Source organism: Trachypithecus francoisi, unplaced genomic scaffold (assembly GCF_009764315.1).
Source record: "Trachypithecus francoisi isolate TF-2019V2 unplaced genomic scaffold, Tfra_2.0 Lachesis_group12, whole genome shotgun sequence".
NCBI lineage: Eukaryota > Metazoa > Chordata > Mammalia > Primates > Cercopithecidae > Trachypithecus > Trachypithecus francoisi.
This window is the reverse complement of record NW_022681457.1, coordinates 7,636,786-7,656,802: the sequence shown is the minus strand read 5'-3', so window position 1 is coordinate 7,656,802 and position 20,017 is coordinate 7,636,786. Positions and strand designations below refer to the sequence as shown.

Here is a 20,017-nt window from a genome sequence, read left to right as displayed (position 1 = left end):
CTGCTAAAAATACAAAAATTAGCCAGCTTTGCGCCAGGCATAATCCCAAATACTTGGGAGCCTGAGGCAGGACAATCACTTGAACCCATGAAGTGGAGGTTGCGGTGAGCCGAGATTGCACCATTGCACTCCAGCCTGGGCAAGTAGAGGGAAACTCCATTAAAAGAAAAGAAAACAAAAAAAAAAGAGGCCGGGTACAGTGGCTGATGCCGGTAATCTCAGCACTTTCAGAGGCTGAGATAGATCATTGAGATCAGGAATTTGAGACAAGCCTAGCCAACAGGGGAAAATCCATCTGTACTAAAAATACAAAATTAGCCAGTGTGGTAGCACATGCCTGTAATCCCAGCTACTTGGAAGGCTAAGGCAGGAGAATCACTTGAACCCGGGAGGTGGAGGTTGTAATGCACTGAGATTCTGCCATTGAACTTCAGCCTGGGCAGCAGGAGCAAAACTCCATCTCAAGGAAAAAAAAAAAAAAAAAAAAAAAACACCCTGGAGGCAAATTAACATTATTTCTCAAATAACAACAGCAGGCCCACAGTGTTCATGTACATGATCCCATTTGCACACACGGTAAGTGAGGAACAAGACTTGATCCTGGGCCTGAAGGATCCCACGACATCTACTTAGGCATAATAGCCCAGGCAGTACAGGAAATGACCACACACAGAAAATACAAGCAGAACAGAAAGAAGCACATCAAGGGGGATACAAGGGCTGAGCTGGGACACAAGGGCTGAGCTGTGCTGCTGACAGTGGTGCCAAGTCATCCCTCATGGACCATGTGCTGAGTCATCATGCCCTGCACACATGGATTCAGGCAGCCTCCTATAATTTTGTCCAGTGGATGGATAAGGGCTTGACTTACTCCGTGAGAGTAGTGTTGGAGGGGAGGGGTTCACAGGGAAATTGGGGTGTTCAGGATTACAAAATCAATAGGGTGGAAAGAAATTGTATTTGCATCCAGATCAATGTATCATGTGAGGCAAGGCCAGGAGAGGAAGGGTAAGTGTGGAAGGCAGGAAGTAAGGGCATGTAGGAGTGAACTTTGTGCATGCACGTCTGTGGGAAAAGAATTCCACTAGGATAGACCAAATCTTCAGCTTGGAGGAAAGTGGAACTAATTTAGCAATGGTAAAGTATTGACCCAAGGTTAACTATGCAAATTACAATATGGGCAACGGACAAGAATGAAAGAGATCCAAGAAAGCAGCAGTAGGGTGGCCTGAGGTGAAAGCAGTTTTTGTTTTGTTTTGTTTTGTTTTTGAGCGGAGTCTCGCTCTGTCGCCCAGGCTGGAGTGCAGTGGCCGGATCTCAACTCACTGCAAGCTCCGCCTCCCAGGTTTAGGCCATTCTCCTGCCTCAGTCTCCGGAGTAGCTGGGACTACAGGCGCCCGCCACTTAGCCCGGCTAGATTTTTGTAGTTTTTAGTAGAGACGGGGTTTCACCGTGTTAGCCAGGATGGTCTCGATCTCCTGACCTCGTGATCCGCCCGTCTCGGCCTCCCAAAGTGCCGGGATTACAGGCTTGAGCCACTGCGTCCGGCAGCAGTTTTACATCTCCTAAGTTAAATGCCTCTGATTTCTAGTTTCAAGAATATACTCAACAAAATCCCTTGTGTAGATTCCAGAAATGCATACACACACACACAAAAAAACACAAGTAAACTATGAAGAGTACAGTAGAGCAACGTAGGAGACCACTGGAGTGAACAAGGATCCTCTGGCTGAGTAGGTAGAGATGAGTTTGTGAAAACAGAGCCAGGCTGAGTGAAGTGGCTCACGTCTGTAATCCCAGCACATTGGGAGGATGGGAGGGTGAATCACGAGGTCAGGAGTTCGAGATCAGCCAGGCCAGCATGGTGAAACACTGTCTCTACTAAAAAAGTAGAAAACATTAGCCGGGCATGGTGGTGCACATCTGTAATCCCAGTTACTCAGAAGGCTCAGGTAGGAGACTGCTTGACCTGGGAGGCAGAGGTTGCAGTGAGCTGAGATTGCACTACTGCACTCCAGCCTGGGTGACAGAGCAATATGCCATCTTAAAAATAAAAAAAAGAAATTATACCTTTAATAGAAATGTGGTTTCACCATGTTGGCCAAGCTGGTCTTGAACTCCTGACCTCCGGTGATTCACCCACCTCAGCCTTCCAATGGGCTGAGATTACAGACATGAGCCAACACACCCAGCCTGGCAGTATTATTTATAATAGTAAAGAGAAAAAACCAACCCAGATATCCATCAACAGATAAATATAGGAGGAAAATGTGGTACACACATAAAATGGAATAGTATTCAGCCTTAAAAACAAACTCGGATGGGCAGTGGCTCATGCCTGTAATCCCAGCACTTTGGGAATCCAAGGCCACTGAATCACGTCAGGTCAGGCTATCAAAACCAGCCTGGTCAACATGGCGAAACCGCCATCTGTAATAGAACTACCAAAAATTAGTCGGGTGTGGTGACACATGCCTGTAATACCAGCCACTCAAGAGGCTCAGGCAGGAGAATCACTTCAACCCAAAAGGTGGAGGTTGCAGTGAGCCAAGATCACGCCACTGCACTCAAGCCTGGGCAACAGAGTGAGACTCTGAATCAAAAAAAATAAAAACAAAACAAAACAAAACAAAACACAGAAATCAAGAAGTTGAAAGCCACTGTATCTTAAGGAAATGATAGTAGAAGTAAAGTATGGAAACCCCATTCAACTTCACAAGCTCCCTCACTAAGACTGATGAAAACCATATCTGTTACAGGGTTGATCCTATAAAAAATGGGAACATAGGTTTTCTTGTTAAAAATGAACAATGGCACATATTGGTGTGAAAATGTGAAATGAACAAGAGTTCAGTCAAGAGCCTCATATATATGAGGCTGTGAGCCCAAATGACCTCCTCACTAGGAGGAATTTCAACACCACTGACTGCTGCTTAGAGAAGATGATCATTAGTTTATGGGATGAACATTGTCACAGTGCCAGTGAGAGACGCTTCTGTGATGCTCCTCAAAAACCAGAATGAGCTGAGCACAGTGGCTCACACCTGTAATCCCAGCACTTTGGAAGGCCGAGGTGGGTGGATCACCTGAGGTCGGGAGTTAGAGACGAGCCTGACCAACATGGAGAAACCCCGTCTCTACTAAAAATACAAAATTAGCTGCGTGTGGTGGTGCATGCCTGGGTGGTGTAGCTGGGATTACTTGGGAGGCTGAGGCAGGAGAATCGCTTGAACCTGGAAGGCAGAGGTTATGGTGAGCCGAGATCATACCACTGCACTCCAGCCTGGTCAACAAGAGCGAAACTCCATCTTAAAAAACAAAAACAGAAACAAAAAACAAAACAAAACAAAACAACCACGTATGGGGCAAAATCACAAAAGAAAATACAAAACCAGGAAGAGCCAAGACAGACAAGAGCAGACTCCTCATGTCTGCAGGGACATTTTCCTCACCCACAGACTCCAGGTTCCTGTAGTTCTCCAACATCACTTCCCTGTATAAAGCCCTCTGCGCAGGGTTCAGGCATTTCCACTCCGCCAGTGAGAATTCTATAGCCACATCCCTGAAAGTCACGCGTCCCTAAAATGAAACACACATTTCCACAAAACATTATGGAGGACGGAGTTAGCACCTTCACAGGAAATGAGAAAAGAGAAAATAAGTATGTATTTGATCAAAGACCATGTTCTGACAAAACCAAGTTAAGGTATTTTTGAATATTTTTTCCCTATAGTTGCATTTTATACTTTTCCTTGAAAGATGTTAAGATCCCATCAGTCATTAGAGAAGTCTGGATTTTATGGACAATATAAAACTATATAAATAAAAAGGAAACACAGGGCCAGGCATGGTGGTTCATGACTGTAATCCCAACACTTCAGGAGGCCAACGCGGACAGATTATTTGAGGTCCAGAGTTCAAGACCAGCATGGCCAACGTGGTGAAAACCTGTCTCTACTAAAAACATAAAAATTAGCCAGGTGTGGTGGCAGGCACCTGTTATCCCAGCTACATAGGAGGCTGAGGCAGGAGAATCACTTGAACCGGGGAGATGGAGGCTGCAGTGAGCCAAGTTGGCACCATTGCACTCCATCCTGGGCAACAGACTGATACTCCATCTCAAAAAAAAAAAAGCAAACATAGGGTTTTCTCTAGAGACATGTCAGATATAATGTTCAACATACCAGGTGATATTAAGTCTCTAGATGAGCTAAGATACACGTGCTGTTTCAGAGAGGACAAAGTCCAATGGCTTTGAAAGAAAAGTCCGCCGGGCGCAGTGGCTCAAGCCTGTAATCCCAGCACTTTGGGAGGCCGAGACGGGCGGATCATGAGGTCAGGAGATCGAGACCATCCTGGCTAACACGGTGAAACCCCGTCTCTACTAAAAATACAAAAAACTAGCCAGGCGAGGTGGCGGGCGCCTGAAGTCCCAGCTACTCCGGAGGCTGAGGCAGGAGAATGGCATAAACCGGGAGGAGGAGCTTGCAGTGAGCTGAGATCCGGCCACTGCACTCCAGCCCGGCGACAGAGAGAGACTCCGTCTCAGGGGAAAAAAAAAAAAAAAAAAAAAGAAAGAAAGAAAAGTCCAAATCAAAAAACTATCACGATTGGTCAGGCACAGTGGCTCATGCCTATAATTCCAGCACTTTGGGAGGCCAAGGCGGGCAGATCATGAGGTCAGGAGTTCGAGACCAGCCTAGGAACTTGCTGAAACCCCTTCTCTACTAAAAATACAAAACTTAGCTGGGCGTGGTGGTGGGTGCCTATAATCCCCGATACTCAGGAGGCTGTGGCCATAGAATTGCTTGAAACCAAGAGGCAGAGGTTGCAGTGAGCCGACATCATGTTACGCACTTCAGCCTGGGTGACAAAGCAATACTGCGTCTCCAAAAAACTCAAAAAACAAAAAACTGTCATGATCACAGCAATAGCCATGACTAACATTTTTGAATGCTTCCCGTGTGCTATACACTCTTCTAAGTGCTTCCCGTGTCATAAGCCATAAAATAACATACTATCCCACGAAGGAAGATCTGTACTTGCAGTCAGGTGCATCACACACACTCTAGGAAACTTGCCACAAATCAAATAGCTAAAAATATCAACACGAGCACATGAATCCAGATGTCTGGGGTTCACATTTGCATATAAACACCTAAGTAACAGACACAGCTTTAAACTAAACTGCCACAGGTTTATCTAGTGGAGAGAATGTGATAAAGGTCCAAGGGTGAGAACATGGAGCATCCTACAAGGTCACTGAATGGACACACACAGGCATGCAGATAATCCTCCACAGTATTTCTTACTTTTTTCTTTTTCTTTTTTTTGAGATGGAGTCTCACTCTATTGCACAGGCTGGAGTGCAGTGGCACGATCTCGGCTCACTGCAACGTCTGCCACCCAGGTTCAAGCAAGTCTCTTGCCTCAGTTTCCCCAGTAGGTGGGATTTGAGGCACCTGCCACCGCATCCATCTAATTTTTGTATATTTAGTAGAGAAGGGGTTTCACCATCTTAGCCAGGCTGGTCTTGAACTCCTAATGTTGTGATCCACCTGCCTCAGCCTTCCAAATAAAAAATACTTAAAATCATTACAATTATTATAAAAAATAAAACATATTGCAAATGAAAAATAGTTAAAATCATTACAATTATTATAAAAAATAAAACTTATTACAAATGTTGTGTTTTCTGCATAAACCATGGGCTTATCCATCCATGTATTCACGCACACACATCCCGCCATGCTGTTACACAGGTGGTGGCATGCACCTCAAACTCAGCTACTTGAGAGGCTGAGGCAACAGAATCACTGTAATCCAGGAGTCAGAGGCTACAGTGAAATGAAATCACACCACTGCACTCCTGTCTGGGTGAAAGAATGAGAGTCAATTCAAAAAAATAAAAAATAAAATAAAATCAATGATGTAATAAAGCATCCTGTACCACTGATGCCTATCTCCACTTCCCATTCCACCACGAGTCATTAAAAGTGCAGAGTTTGGCCAAGCACAGTGGCTCAGGCCTATAATCCCAGCACTTTGGGAGGCCGAGCTGGAAGAATCACAAGATCAGGAGTTCAGCCAGCCTGACCAGTATGGTGAAACCTCATCTCTACTAAAAATACAAAAAATTAGCCAGGTGTGGCAGCAAATGCCTGTAATCCCAGATCCTCGAGAGGCTGAGGCAAAAGAATTGCTTGAAGCCAGAAGGCAGGGGTTGCAGGGAGCTGAGATCCTGCCACTGCAATCCAACCTGGGCAACAGAGCGAGATTCCACCTCAAAAAAGTGCAGAGTCCAGCCGGGCTGGCTGTCTCTCATCTAGAATGCCCGCAATTTGGGAGGCCAAGATGGGAGGATCAATTGAGGCCAGGATATCAAGGCTATAGTGAGCTATGATTGCACCACTGCACTCCAGCTGGGACAACAAAATAAAAATACAATGTAAAAAATAAGGCTGGACATGGTGGCACACACCTTTAATCCCAGCACTTTGGGAGTCTGAGACAGGCAGATCACAAGGTCAGGAGTTTGAGACCAGCCTAACCAACATGATGAAACCCCGTTTCAACTATAAATACAAAATTAGCTGGGTGTGGAGGTGCGTGCCTGTAGTCCCAGCAACTTGGGAGGCTGAGACAGAAAAATTGCTTGAAACTGGGAGGCGGAGGTTGCAGTGAGCTGAGATCGTGCCATTGCACCCCAGCTTTAGTGACTGAGCGAGACTCCATCTTAATATAAATAAATAAATACACATATACATTCATACATACATACATTCATACATACATACATACATACATACATAGATATATATGGTGACCCATGTCTATCCTTCAGGCTCTCCGAGAGGCTAAAGTAGGGATTCGTTGAGCCCAGGAGTTTGAGGCTCCTGTAAACTCTGAATTGTGCCACTGTACTCCAGAACTAAGCCACAGAGCAACACCTTCTCTCTCTCTCTCTTTTCTTTTGAGACAGAGTCTCACTCTATCTCCAAGGCTGGAGTGTAGGGGCACAATTTCAGCGTACAGTAACCTCCACCTCCTGGGTTCAACTGGTTCTCCTGCCTCAGCCTCCTGAGTAGCTGTGATTACAGGCATGCACAACCACACCCAGGTAATTTTTTTTTTTTTTTTTTTTTGAGGCAGAGTCTCTTTCTGTCACCCACACTGGAGTGCAGTGGCACGATCTTGGCTCACTGCAAGCTTCACCTCCCGGGTTCACGCCATTCTCCCGCCTCAGCCTCCTGAGTAGCTGGGACTACAGGTGCCCGCCACCACGCCTGGCTATTTTTTTGTATTTTTAGTAGAGACAGGTTTTCACCGTGTTAGCCAGGATGGTCTCGATCTCCTGACCTCGTGATCCATCTGCCTCGGCCTCCCAAAGTGCTGGGATTGCAGATGTGAGCCACCGCGCCTGGCCTCACCCAGGTAATTTTTGTACTTTTAGTAGAGGTGGGGTTTCACCGTGTTGGCTAGGCTGGTCTCGCACTTCTGACCTCAAGTGATCCACCTGCCTTGGCCTCCCAAAGTGCTGGGATTACAGGTGTGAGCCACTATACCTGGACCAACATCTTGTCTCTTAAAAAAGAAATTTTTTTTTGAAGAGACATGTTTATCTACTCATGTGGCTTCAAATGCATTACCAAATCAGATACAAAGTATCTCCCCTTATTTGTCTCCTTTTCCAGAATTTACCAGATATCTGTGCACATCAACATGTATATTTCATATGTAGCTTCTCTGATCTGGTCCACAAAAAGCTGACATCCAGATGTGGCCCCTGAACCACCCAGGCTGCCCAGCAGCACTGACATCAACGGGCCCACACTCCATGTTTATCCATGTCTGGGTGTGAGCCCTTCCCAGGACCGTGCCCAGTGGAGCCTTTTCCCAAGTCCATGTCACTGGGTCACAGGAGATGGAATCTCAGAGCAGGTGACAGGAACTGAGGGCAGGCATGGGTGAGTGCGAGCGAACCTGTCAGGCAAAATGCTTCAGACTCAGAAAAGACTGGCTACTACTACAACACCTGGCATTTCAGAAAGAAAAGAGAAAGATTAATCCCCAGAGGAACATCACTTCACCTGAGGAAGGGCCATGCCGGGCTCCTTTCCTTTCCTCTTCTCAGCTGCTTCCTCACGTAACATGAGTCTTTAGAAATCAATCCTGTATGTGAAAAAAAGACTTCATGTTAGAAATGACTCACTCCCTTCCTGTGACAAAAACACACGAACAGGAGAGACTTCACGCTGTAGAAAGACGTCACCCTCTGCCCTCTGCACCAGAGATCATGCAGAGATAAGAAAGTCCCACAGGGAGACCTATAAGTGTACGTTTGACCCCGGTCTTCAGATCTCACTCCCCTCCTGGACAAACCCCCACACACGAGGCAGCGGGGTGAGCTGGGTTGGACTGATCTCCCCTTCAGGATACAGACTCATCCCTGACCAAACCCCATCCAGAGGACAGCCCCTCACATCTCTGTGGATCACAGGCTGAGCTCAGCCCCCAGAAATGGAGGACACAGAGCTTCGATGCTCAATGCTGCACACAGATGACAAGCACCTGGGCCACTGCAGCTATTACTGAGGGTGGGCTCCATCCCTTCAGAATAAGAACCCCTGCTAAAGCAGCACAAAAGCTCTATTTGCAAAATGCTCTGCACTCTAATGTGAAGCCAGGGTTGAGCTCCACTCAGAGGGGGCGAGCCCAGCACAGCCCCACGTTCTGGCTCTGCTCTCCCCTTGGGGCCTTTTTCTCACCAGGATCCAGACAGTGGAAGTCAAAGGCGCAAAAATAATCAAAGACATCAGACAATGTGGACCCGGGGTGGGGCAAAAGTTCAGCTGTGTGTAAGGAAAATGAATTTAAGGCCCCAAATCATTAAGTAAAAGGGAGAAGTCAAGCTGGGAGCCGCTTAGGGAACCAGACTGGCCTTCTATTCAAAGTCACCCCTTTGCTCCCTGATAGAGATGCATATCTGAGTGCCTCCTTTGAAAGGCTAATCAGAAACTCAAAAGAAGGACCCAGCACAGTGGCTCAGGACTGTAATCCCAGCACTGTGGGAGGCCAAGGCTGGCAGATCACTTGGGGTCAAGAGGTCGACAACAGCTCAGCCAACATGGTCAAAACCCATCTCTATTAAAAATACAAAAATGATCCAGGCATCTACTTGGGAAGCTGAGGCAGGAGAATCACTTGAACCCAGGAGGCAGAGGTTGCAGTGAGCTGATATCGTGCCACTGCACTCCAGCCTGGGTGACAAAACGAGACTTCATTTAAAAAAAAAAAGGAAACTCAGAAGATTGCAACCATTTGTGCCTCAGTCCTCTGTGACCTGGAAGATCCCACCCTGCTTCAAGTCTTCCTGCCTTTGTTGAAAGTTGCCCCACCTTCCCAGACCAAACCAATGTACTTCTTACATATACTGATTGATGATGTCTCATGTCTCCATAATATGTATAAAATTAAGCTCTTCCCCGACCACCTTGGGCAAAATAAACTTTCTAAATTAACTGAGATCTATGTAAGATTTTCTGGTTTCACAGCTGCAATGTCAAATGGGGGGCTGTGGGAGATCACAAAGGAAACCTGGAGAAGATGATATCAGAACACGGACCTAGGAAAGAAAGGCTGCTTGTCACTTGCAGCTGAGGGGCAGAGAGTCCTAGTCAGAGGGACAGCTCAAGCGAAGGTCCTGAGACAGGAGCAACCTCAGCCCCAGGAAAAGGAAAGCGATCCATGTGGCTGGCGCAGTGGAAGAGAGGAGGGCACAGGTAGGACATAAGATCAGAGAGGTCCTGGCGGGGGCACAGACCCATAAGGATACAGTCTTCAAACATTTTTCTCCCACAACCCAAAAGAATTTTGAAAGTCAACTATGATCCCAGCTGCTTGGCAGTCTGAGGCAGGAGAATTCCTTGACCCCAGGAGACAGAGGTTGCAGTGAGCCGAGATCATGCCATTGCACTCCCCCCGGCCCACAAGAGCAAAAATTTGTCTTAAAAAAACAAAAAAAATTGGAAGTGATTATCTTCTCATTCTTTTCACGTATACATGTAAGTTTCTCTTTATATTATAAATTACAACACTTACAAATAATGTAATATATTTCCCATATTTAAAACACATACTGTTGGCCGGGCGCGGTGGCTCAAGCCTGTAATCCCAGCACTTTGGGAGGCCGAGACGGGTGGATCACGAGGTCAGGAGATCGAGACCGTCTCTACTAAAAAAATACAAAAAGCTAGCCGGGCGAGGTGGCGGGCGCCTGTAGTCCCAGCTACTCGGGAGGCTGAGGCAGGAGAATGGCGTAAACCCGGGAGGCGGAGCTTGCAGTGAGCCGAGATCCGGCCACTGTACTCCAGCCTGGGTGACAGAGCGAGACTCCGTCTCAAAAAAAAAAAAAAAAAAAACACATGCTGTCAAGTTCGGCTAAGTTTCTGGAAGAACACAGTCACTCTCAACTGAGATGTGCAGGCTGCAAGGGAATGTGTTTGGGGTTTAGGAAGTCACTTATGGACACCTGAAGGTGGGGATGCCTGTTTGATGTCCCAGGAGAGAGCTGAGGAGACAACTGGACGCAGGATTGTAGAGCTCAGTGGCGAGGCCTGCAGGGGACGTGGAGTCGTGTAGGAGGGTGAAAGCTCTGAGCTGATGATAAGGCTCAAGGTGATTTGAGTCTAATCCCTTGTTTTTGCTCATCTTGGAGAACTGGAATCCACTTGAAATTTGAGTTAAAAATGAGCAGTAACCGCTCCCAGAAGAAAAGCCACACACTGTATTTTGTCAGTCATTTCAGGAGTCAGTATCACTCTGACTGAGCTTTCCTAGTCTTATTCCTCACCTCTATGTTACAGGTGGCCTCACTGAGGCTCACAGCAGGAGACATTTCACCAAGTTATCCTGAGAAGCTCTGAGGTGAGGAGGAAGGAGGTGCGGCTGATTCCCATGTGACGGCCTGGAAGGCCCAATAGGCGCCTTGGTCTTCCCCCTCTAGAAAATTCCAAGACCAGCCAGGAGTGGTGACTCACCCTTGTAATCCCAACACTTTGCGTAGCTGAGGCAGGCAGATCACTTGAGCCTAGAAGTTTGAAACCAACATGGGCAACATAGTTAACCCCATCTCTACCAAAAATACAAAAAATTAGCTAGGGCTCGTGGCATGCATCTGCGGCCCCAGTTACTTAGGAGGATGATGCAAGATCACTTGAGGCTGGGAGGCAGAGGTTGCAGTGATCTAAGATTGTGCCACTGAATTCCAGCCTGGATGATAGGGTAACACTTGATCTTACAAAAAAAAAAAAAAAAAGCAGCCAGACAAGGTAGCTCACACCTGTAATCCCAACACTTTGGGAGGACAAACTGGGCAAATCACGAGGTCAGGAGTTCGAGACTATCCTGGCCAATATGGTGACATCCCTACTAAAAACACACAAATTAGCCAGGTGTAGGGGTTCACACCTACAGTTCCTGCTACTTGGGAGGCTGAGGCAAAAGCATTGCTTGAACCCGGTAGGTGGAGGTTGCAGTGAGCTGAGATCATGCCATTGCACTCCAGCCTGGGTGAAAGAGCAAGACTCTATCTCAAAGAAAAACAAACAAACAAAAATTCCAGGACTATCTTTTATATACCTGAGCAAAGCAAACTTCTTTCAAGCTGTAAGGTTCTGATGGCATCAATCCCAAACATACAATTACTCACTCCCAAAAAAATGTTCAAAATATGCACGACTGTGCACACATAGCAATAGGTCTTTGAAACACTGAAAAAGAGGCAGCCGTAGAAATGAGATCTGAGCAAATACTTTTCTCATGAACATATGGGCTCTGCTAAACCAAGGTTCCAAGTCAATCCAGCCCATCCTTCAACATCTGTAGAGAATATTATGGACCAGAGGAAGACATTTACTTAGAAGCTCACAGATCACCATTTTTTCTGATGACAAAAGAAAAGAAAATGGAATAGGCTACTTCAACTACATTTTCATGTTAGGGTAAAGAAAAAAGGTCCTTGATATCGTTATCAAGTACACACTGAAACAACCTAAAATCATGTATCATGTAGTAGAAAATGTTTTCGATATATGATAAAGACTAGAAAGCACACAGTCCTCAATGTAAACTGAACACAATTTCACAGAGAAACAATTTTGAAATGGTTAAAAAATATAGATCTAATGAAATCTTGGGTAAAAGGAGAAATATTTGAAAATATATCATACTTTGAAAACAATGAGGCCAGGCATGGTGACTCACACCTATTATCCCAGCACTTTGGGAGGCCGGGGCAGGAAGACCACAAGGTTAGGAGTTCGAGACCAGCCTGGCCAACATGGAGAAACCAGGTCTCTACTAAAAATAGAAAAATTAGCAGGGCATAGTTGTGCACACCTGTAACCCCAGCTACTCGGGAGGCTGAGGCACAAGAATCTCTTGACCCCAGGAGGTGGAGGTTGCAGTGAGACCACTGCACTCCAGCCTGGGTGACAAAGAGAGTTTCAATAAATAAATATATATATATATATCTCTAAACATTAGCCGGGCTACTCCTCCGGTCCCAGCTACTCCGGAGTCTGAGGAGGGAAAATCACTTGAGCCCAGGAGGTTGCCGCTGCTCTGAGCTGTGATCCTGCCACTGCACTCCAGCCTGGGAAACAGTAAGAGTGTCTCAAAAAATAAAAATTAAAATTAAAGGCCGGGCATGGTGGCTCATGCCTGTAATCCCAGCACCTTGGGAGGCTGAGGCGGGAGGATCACTGAGGTCAGGAGTTCAAGACTAGCCTGACCAAGATGGAGAAATCCCATCACTACCGAGAATACAAAATTACAGCCATGGTGGTGCTCTCCTGTAATCATAACTACTCAGGAGGCTGAGGCAGAAGAATCACTTGAACCCCAGAGGTGAAGGTTGCGGTGAGCCAAGATCATGCTGTTGCACTTTAGCCTGGGCAACAAGAGCAAAACTCCGTCGGTCCTTATTTAACCTCTTGTTGCCCTTCTACCCAATCTTTCGATTGCCCTCAACCTCTATATATTACCGCCTCTTATCTCTGCGTCTCCTCTGCTCTGTTAAATTCTCTCTTCCCTGTTACATTCCCGTCCCCACTCTCTAGCACCCCCAAAACCCAAGTGTCCTTCCTTCCGTGGTTCTCCCTGTTCTCCTGGCCACCAGCACCACTCTGGGGGTTTGAAGTAAGACGCCTGTACCCCGGAGAAGCGCATTTTCCGGGGGGTGGAGCTGGGCAGGCAAGAATACCCGGTGTCACAGGACAAGCCCCTGCGACCTGCCCAACGCTGGTTCAGGGGAAGCGGTGACTGCAGACGGAAGACTTGGGGAGCAGCAGGGCCCGGCACAAGGAGGGACCTGGGGCGCAACGGCGCCTTAAGACAAGAGTGGCACCTGCAGGCACCCAGGACCCAGGGAGAAGACGCAGCCTCCCTGGGACTGGGGCTGGGAGCCTGGGAGGCGAGCCTGGAGGCGCCCAGGGTGGGAATCCACCTCGCGGGTGAGGACTTTAAAAAGCATGGGGTGAGAGGAGTCAGAACAAGGTTTTGACCAGAAAAACTGCGGTATAGGAAGTGTACACACTGCCCTATAATAGAAAGACCGGGTACGGGACCAGCCTCCGGACGACTTCAACCCCAAAAGGAAGCAACTCCTGGACTCTTAAGGGGACGTCTCAGTTTTCTCTGGGTGAAGGAAGACAGGCGAGAATTTCCAGGTCCGTGGGGACCCCACGTCCCAGGGACAGAAGCGCCAGGGACCTGGGAAGGGCATACTTAATACATGACAGAGCGAAACTCACGCGCCGCGGTGGGACCTTCACTCCACGGAATCCCCTTCCGGGTTTGCGCGCGCAGGACAGAAGCCAGGCCTGGGCGGGCCCGCGAGCAGTTTGGCGGGGCCTGGGCGGGGTAGGGGCGGAGAGACCTTGCCCTTTAGAAGCGGCAGACAGCGGGGCCGGGGCGCGAACAGTGCGTCTCTCGGCGTCGCACCCAGCGTCTCTGTTTTCTGGGTTGTTGGAGGTGAGAGCAGCCAGGAAGGCTGAGGCATAATTTAAGAGCCCTGGAATTGTCTGGAACGGGCATGCAAACTAGAATGTGAAATAACAAAGCCCTGCCTGGGTGGAACGTACGGCTTCATGCTGACGGCCCACAGAATAGAATAGAAATCCTCTTCATTTCCATTCTCCATTCACTCCGGAGGGAGAGTCCACCCTGTGCTCAGCTTCAGAGACTCGCCTAGGGCCTCCCCCTGGGATGCGGGACGGAGTGCTCAGGCCAGGAAGAAGTGAGGTCACCACTTGCTGCTTAAACAAAACAAGGTTGCAGGCAGGGGGCTGAAGCCTGAGGTGCCAGCTACTCAGGACGCAGCAGCGGGAGAATCGCTGAAACTGGGGTTCCAGGCCAGTCTGGGCGACAAAGTGACACCCCCTCCCGCAGGGCTCCCTTCCTTGTCTCTCTCTGGCTGTTTTTCTTTTTTCCTTTTTTTTTTTTTGAGATGGAGTCTGGCTCTCTCGCCCATGCTGGAGTGCAGTGGCAAGATTTTGGATCACTGCAAGCGCCTCCTCCTGGGTTCACACCATTCTTCCGCCTCAGTCTTTCCAGTAACTTTGACTACAGGTGCCCGCCATGACGCCCGTCTGTTTTGCATTGTTAGTACAGAGGGGGTTTCACCGTGTTAGCCAGGATGGTCTGGATCTCCTGATCTCGTGATGCGCCCGCCTCAGCCTCCCAAACTGCTCGGATTACAGATGTAAGCCACTGCGGCTGGCCTTGTGTGTGTGTGTTTGCTTTTGTTTTTACTGTTTTTAAATAAAATTTTTCATGGTGTGAGATAGGGATCCAGCATTATTCTTTTCCATGTGAATATCCAGTTAGTTGTCCCAGCACATTTGTGAAAGAGATCTATTACTTTCTCTTTTTTTACTTTTTTCTTTCCTTTTATTTATGAGACAGAGTATTTCTCTGTGGCCCATGCTGGGGTGCAGTTGCGAGATTGTGGCTCACTGCAGCCTCTGCCTCCTGGATGGAAGCTATTCTTCTGCCTCAGCCTTTGGAGTAGCTGCTATTACAAGCACACACAACCACGCCCAGCTAATTTTCGTATTTTTGGTAGAGATGGGGTTTCACCGTGCTGGCCAGGCTGGTCTGGAACTCCTGACTTCAAGTGATCCGCCTGCCTCGGCCTCCCAAAGTGCTGGGATTACACTTGTGACTCACCGTGCCTGGCCCAGGAAATATTCTTTACTTCACTTTTTAAATGTGAGAAAATATAATTGAAAAACAAAGAGTATTCCGCCAAATGAGAAATCATCTCTACGACGATAATAGAGAAAGAATGAAAAACTATTTTATTAATAAATAAGCTTCAGGACAGAATGTGACGGGAAATAGAGGCAAACAGCTAAGAGGTTGAAAAGACAGAAAGAAACGCCACTCTTCTATACAACCCATTAAGTACGTGTTTTCAAGATAAACACTAATCAGTCCTCAGGGACGAGGACTTGAGACGCCATTGGTTACACATAGTTCATCCTGGCCCTACTTGGTAACAGAGTTGAGAATCTCCGTCAGCTAATTAACATCATCCCGAGAGAGGGGGAATACCCTAACACTAACCATAATACAAAAATAATCTGGGCGTGGTGGCAGACACCTGTAATTTCTATTTTTAGTACAGACAGGGTTTCACCAAGCTGGCCAAGCTGGTTTTGAACTCCTGAAGTCAAGTGACTTGGAAGTCTCGGTGTCCCAAAGTATTGGGATTACAGGCTTGAGCCACCAGGGTCAGCCAGGAAAACTCTTAGAAGTTGCGCCTGCATTCCCCTGGACTCAGGTTGCAGGACCACATTCCTCTCAAGGCTCAGAATTACTTAAAGGTCCAAAGCTTTACATTGGAATCATTTGATGTTTGAATTATTTAATTTCCTACTGAGACACAGGTACTATTTATCTTGTTGTTTGCCTTTTTTTTTTTTTTTTCTTTCTGTTTTGAGATGGAGTCTCACTTTGTTGCCCAGGCTGCAGAGCAGTAGCACAATCTCGGCTCACTGCAGCCTTTGCCTCCCAGGTTCAAGCAATTCTCCTGCCTCAGTCTCCTGAGTAGTTGGGACTACAGGCATGTGCCACCATGCCCGCTAATTTTTTTGTATTTTTAGTAGAGACAGGGTTTCACCATGTTGGTCAGGTGGTCTCGAACTCCTGACCTCGGGATCGGCCCGCCTTGACCTCCCGAAGTGCTGGGATTACTGGCCTGAGCCACCGCGCCTGGCTATTGCTTGTCTTTCAAAGCAAGTACCCAAGTTCTTCAGAAATACAACCCTGGGCCAGGAGCAGTGGCTCACACCTGTAATCCCAGTACTTTGGAAGGCCGAGCCTGGAGGATCATCTGAAATGAGAAGTTCAAGACCAGCCTGGCCAACATGGTGAAACCTCATCTCTACAAAACTATAAAAATCAGCCAGGCATTATGGCTGGTGCCTGTAGTCCCAGCTCCTCTGGAAGCTGAAGCAGGAGAATCACAGGTACCGGGGAAATGGAAATTGCACTGACCAGAGATCACACCATTTAACTCCAGCCTGGACAACAAGAGTGAAACCCCATCTCCATCTGAAGAAGAAAAGAAGAAAAGAAAAGTAAAGAAAAGACTACCTCAGAAGACAGAAAACGCATTTGCAAATTTTCTAAATAAATGTCCTAAGAAAAGAGATGAAAGGAAAGAAAATCTCTTTATTTTCAAAGGAGGGATTGTACCTCTCATTTATGGCTTGTTTGAGACAGGGTGTAGCTCACTCACCCAGGCTGGAATGTGGTGGCAAAAACAGGGCTCACTGCAGACTTCAACGTCCTGGTTCAAGTGATCCTCCCACCTTTTTCATCAAGCATTTGGAAGGGATATCTACAAAATAAAAACACAATACATTTCCAATTAAGTCCAGATGGTAAACCATACTGAAGTGTGGAAATATGACACAAAAAAATACTTAACTTTAAACTTCCCAAACATGATCTTCAAAGATTAGGAGCACAAAAGGAGTAAGATTCTTTAATAAATAAAGGGCGATTATATGTCCTTCAAATCATTTCTATGGAAGCCTATTTCCAATATCATGACAAAACACTGACACGGCAGAAACATGTTTAAGCCTAAAGTCAGGAGTGTTTTTCCACTGTGACCCTAAAGTGCATCACAGTTTACAAAAAACATATCACTGTCACATCAAGGAAAAGAAAACTATATATTTTTCATATTTACAGAATTTCTACTGTATACAAATAAATTCTAAAAGACCAAACAACATACTATATTGGTAAATAATCCACAACATGCTTATGTCAGGGTAACCAAAATCAATGGAAATTCTGTATTGTCAAACAATCATAGCACAGAGAAGATAAGAAAAGATTACAAAAATCAGGCAGGCATGGTGGTGGGCACCTGTAGTCTCAGCTACTCGGGAGGCTGAAGCACAAGAATCGCTTGAACCCGGGAGGTGGAGATTTCAGTGAGCCAACATTGTGCCACTGCACTGACAGAGTGAGATTCCGTCTCAAAAAAAAAAAAAAGTTAACACAATCTTTTTCTGAATACCTGTCATAAAATTACCTATATCCACGCAGAACAGGGACTTATTGAAATTAACAAGTGCAGTGTGTCAGTTATATTACATACCATATACTGAAAAGCCATATGTGAAATCTTAAATATTAATCAGTAGACTGTGTACTGGGAAAATTTATAAACTGAGGTCACAGAAAACATTGCATAAAACAAACTGCACAATAAAAACAACAAAAACCTGATGCAGGCTCCCTGGTCTGAACGATTATATTGGCCAAAAGCGACGTTCAGAGTTCTTTTTTTTTGAGACGGAGTCTTGCTCTGTCACCCAGGCTGGAGTGCAGTGGCCGGATCTCAGCTCACTGCATGCTCTGCCTCCCGGGTTTCCGCCATTCTCCTGCCTCAGCCTCCCGAGTAGCTGGGACTACAGGCGCCCGCCACCTCGCCCGGCTAGTTTTTTGTATTTTTTAGTAGAGACGGGGTTTCACCGGGTTAGCCAGGATGGTCTCGATCTCCTGACCTCGTGATCCGCCCGTCTCGGCCTCCCAAAGTGCTGGGATTACAGGCTTGAGCCACCGCGCCCGGCCTCAGAGTTCTTATTGTCCAATAGGATGTTCCTGCAGATGGTGCCTTTGAGAGAATTTGGTCATGGGTGTTGACTACTCGCGAATAGGACCAGTGCTTTTATTTTTATTACTTATTTATTTATTTATTTATTGAGACGGAGTTTCTCTCTTGTTGCCCAGGCTGGAGTGCAATGGCACAATCTTGGCTCACCGCAACTTTTGCCTCCTGGGTTCAAGCAATTCTCCTGCCTCAGCCTCCCAAGTAGCTGGGATTACAGGTATGCGCCACCACACCCAGCTAATTTTGTAGTTTTATAGAGACGGGTGTCTCTATATTGGTCAGGCTGGCCTTGAACCCCCAACCTCAGGTGATTCACCTACATCAGCCTTCCGAAGTGCTAGAATTACAAGTGTGAGCCACCACACATGGCCACGACTACTGCTTTTATAAAGGGAAACATTAAAGAGCTGATTGTTATTTCTTTTTTTGTTTGTTTGTTTGTTTGTTTGTTTTTTGAGACGGAGTCTTGCTCTGTCGCCCAGGCTGGAGTGCAGTGGCCGGATCTCAGCTCACTGCAAGCTCCGCCTCCCGGGTTGACGCCATTCTCTCGCCTCAGCCTCCCGAGTAGCTGGGACTACAGGCGCCCGCCATCTCGCCCGGCTAATTTTTTGTATATTTTAGTAGAGACGGGGTTTCACCATGTTAGCCAGGATGGTCTCGATCTCCTGACCTCGTGATCCGCCCGTCTCGGCCTCCCAAAGTGCTGGGATTACAGGCTTGAGCCACCGCGCCCGGCCTCTTTTTTTGTTTTTTGAGACCAGGTCATGCTCTATCACTCAGGCTGGAGTGCAGTGGCATGATTCTCCTGCCTAAAGAGATTCTCCTGCCTCAGCCTCCAGAGTAGATGGGACTACAGACGCATGTCACCATCCTTGGCTAATTTTTTTTTCTTTTTTTGGGGGGGAGACAGAGTCTCACTCTGTCACCCAGGCTGGAGTGCAGTGGTGCAATTGTGGCTCACTGCAATTTCTGCCTCCTAGCCAGGTCCAAGTAATTCTTCTGCCTCAGCCTCCAGAGTAGCTGGAATTAGAGGCATGTGTCAACATGGCCAGCTAATTTTTGTATTTTTGGTAAAGACAGGGTTTCACCATGTAGGCCAGGCTGGTCTCGAACTCATGACCTTCAGCGATTTGCTCCCAAAGTGCTGGGATTACAGGCATGAATGAGCCGCCACACCTGGCTTTGATGTTCCTTACTTTTTCTTTATTTTTTTTTTTCAGACGGAGTCTAGCTCTGTTGTTCAGGCTGGCATACAGTGATGGAATCTCGGCTCACTGCAACCTCTGCCTCCCGAGTTCAAGCAATTCTCCTGCCTCAGCCTCCTGAGTAGCTGGGATTTTAGGCATCTGCCACCACTTCTGGCTAATTTTTGTGTATTTTAAGCAGAGATTGAGTTTCACTGTGTTGGCCAGGCTGGTCTCGAACTCCTGACCTCCTGATCCACTCACCTCTGTCTCCCAAAGTGCTGGGATTACAGGCATGAGTCACCATGCCCTGACGTCCCTTTTAAAAACTGCTATGGCCTCGGCTTGGTGGCTTACGCCTGTAATCCCAGCACTTTGGGAGGCCGAGGCAGCAGGTCACCTGAGGTCAGGAGTTAGAGACCAGCCTGGATCAACATGAAGAAACCTCATCTCTACTAAAAACACAAAATTAGCCGGGCATGGTGGTGCATGCATGTACATCCAGCTACTCGGGAGGCTGAGACAGTAGAATCACTTGAAGCCAGGAAGCGGAGGTTGTGGTGAGCTGAGATCATGCCATCACACTCCAGCCTGGGCAACAAGAGCAGAACTCCCTCTCAAAAAAAGGAGGGTG

The 20,017-nt window shown here is 47.1% G+C and overlaps 1 protein-coding gene across 10 annotated transcripts in view; it reads right to left on the bottom strand.

The window, feature by feature from the left end:
• The window catches only part of LOC117093599 (zinc finger protein 610), a 183,231-nt gene that overhangs the window by 4,337 nt on the left and 158,877 nt on the right, over positions 1 to 20,017 (bottom strand). The window contains exons 2-4 of one of the 10 annotated variants that reach the window (XM_033228905.1): positions 16,808 to 16,909; positions 8,091 to 8,172; positions 3,453 to 3,579 (exon numbers count right to left, since the gene is read on the bottom strand). The exons of 3 other annotated variants lie outside the window; for them this stretch is intronic. In XM_033228905.1, the coding sequence (XP_033084796.1) occupies positions 3,453 to 3,579; positions 8,091 to 8,153 (190 nt within the window). In that variant the 5' untranslated portion in view covers positions 8,154 to 8,172; positions 16,808 to 16,909. Of the gene's footprint in view, positions 1 to 3,452; positions 3,580 to 8,090; positions 8,173 to 10,852; positions 11,082 to 13,814; positions 15,040 to 16,178; positions 16,621 to 16,807; positions 16,910 to 19,125; positions 19,144 to 20,017 lie in introns of those variants that run through there. 6 more of the 10 variants (XM_033228907.1, XM_033228906.1, XM_033228909.1 and 3 more) reach the window with 6 other exon arrangements.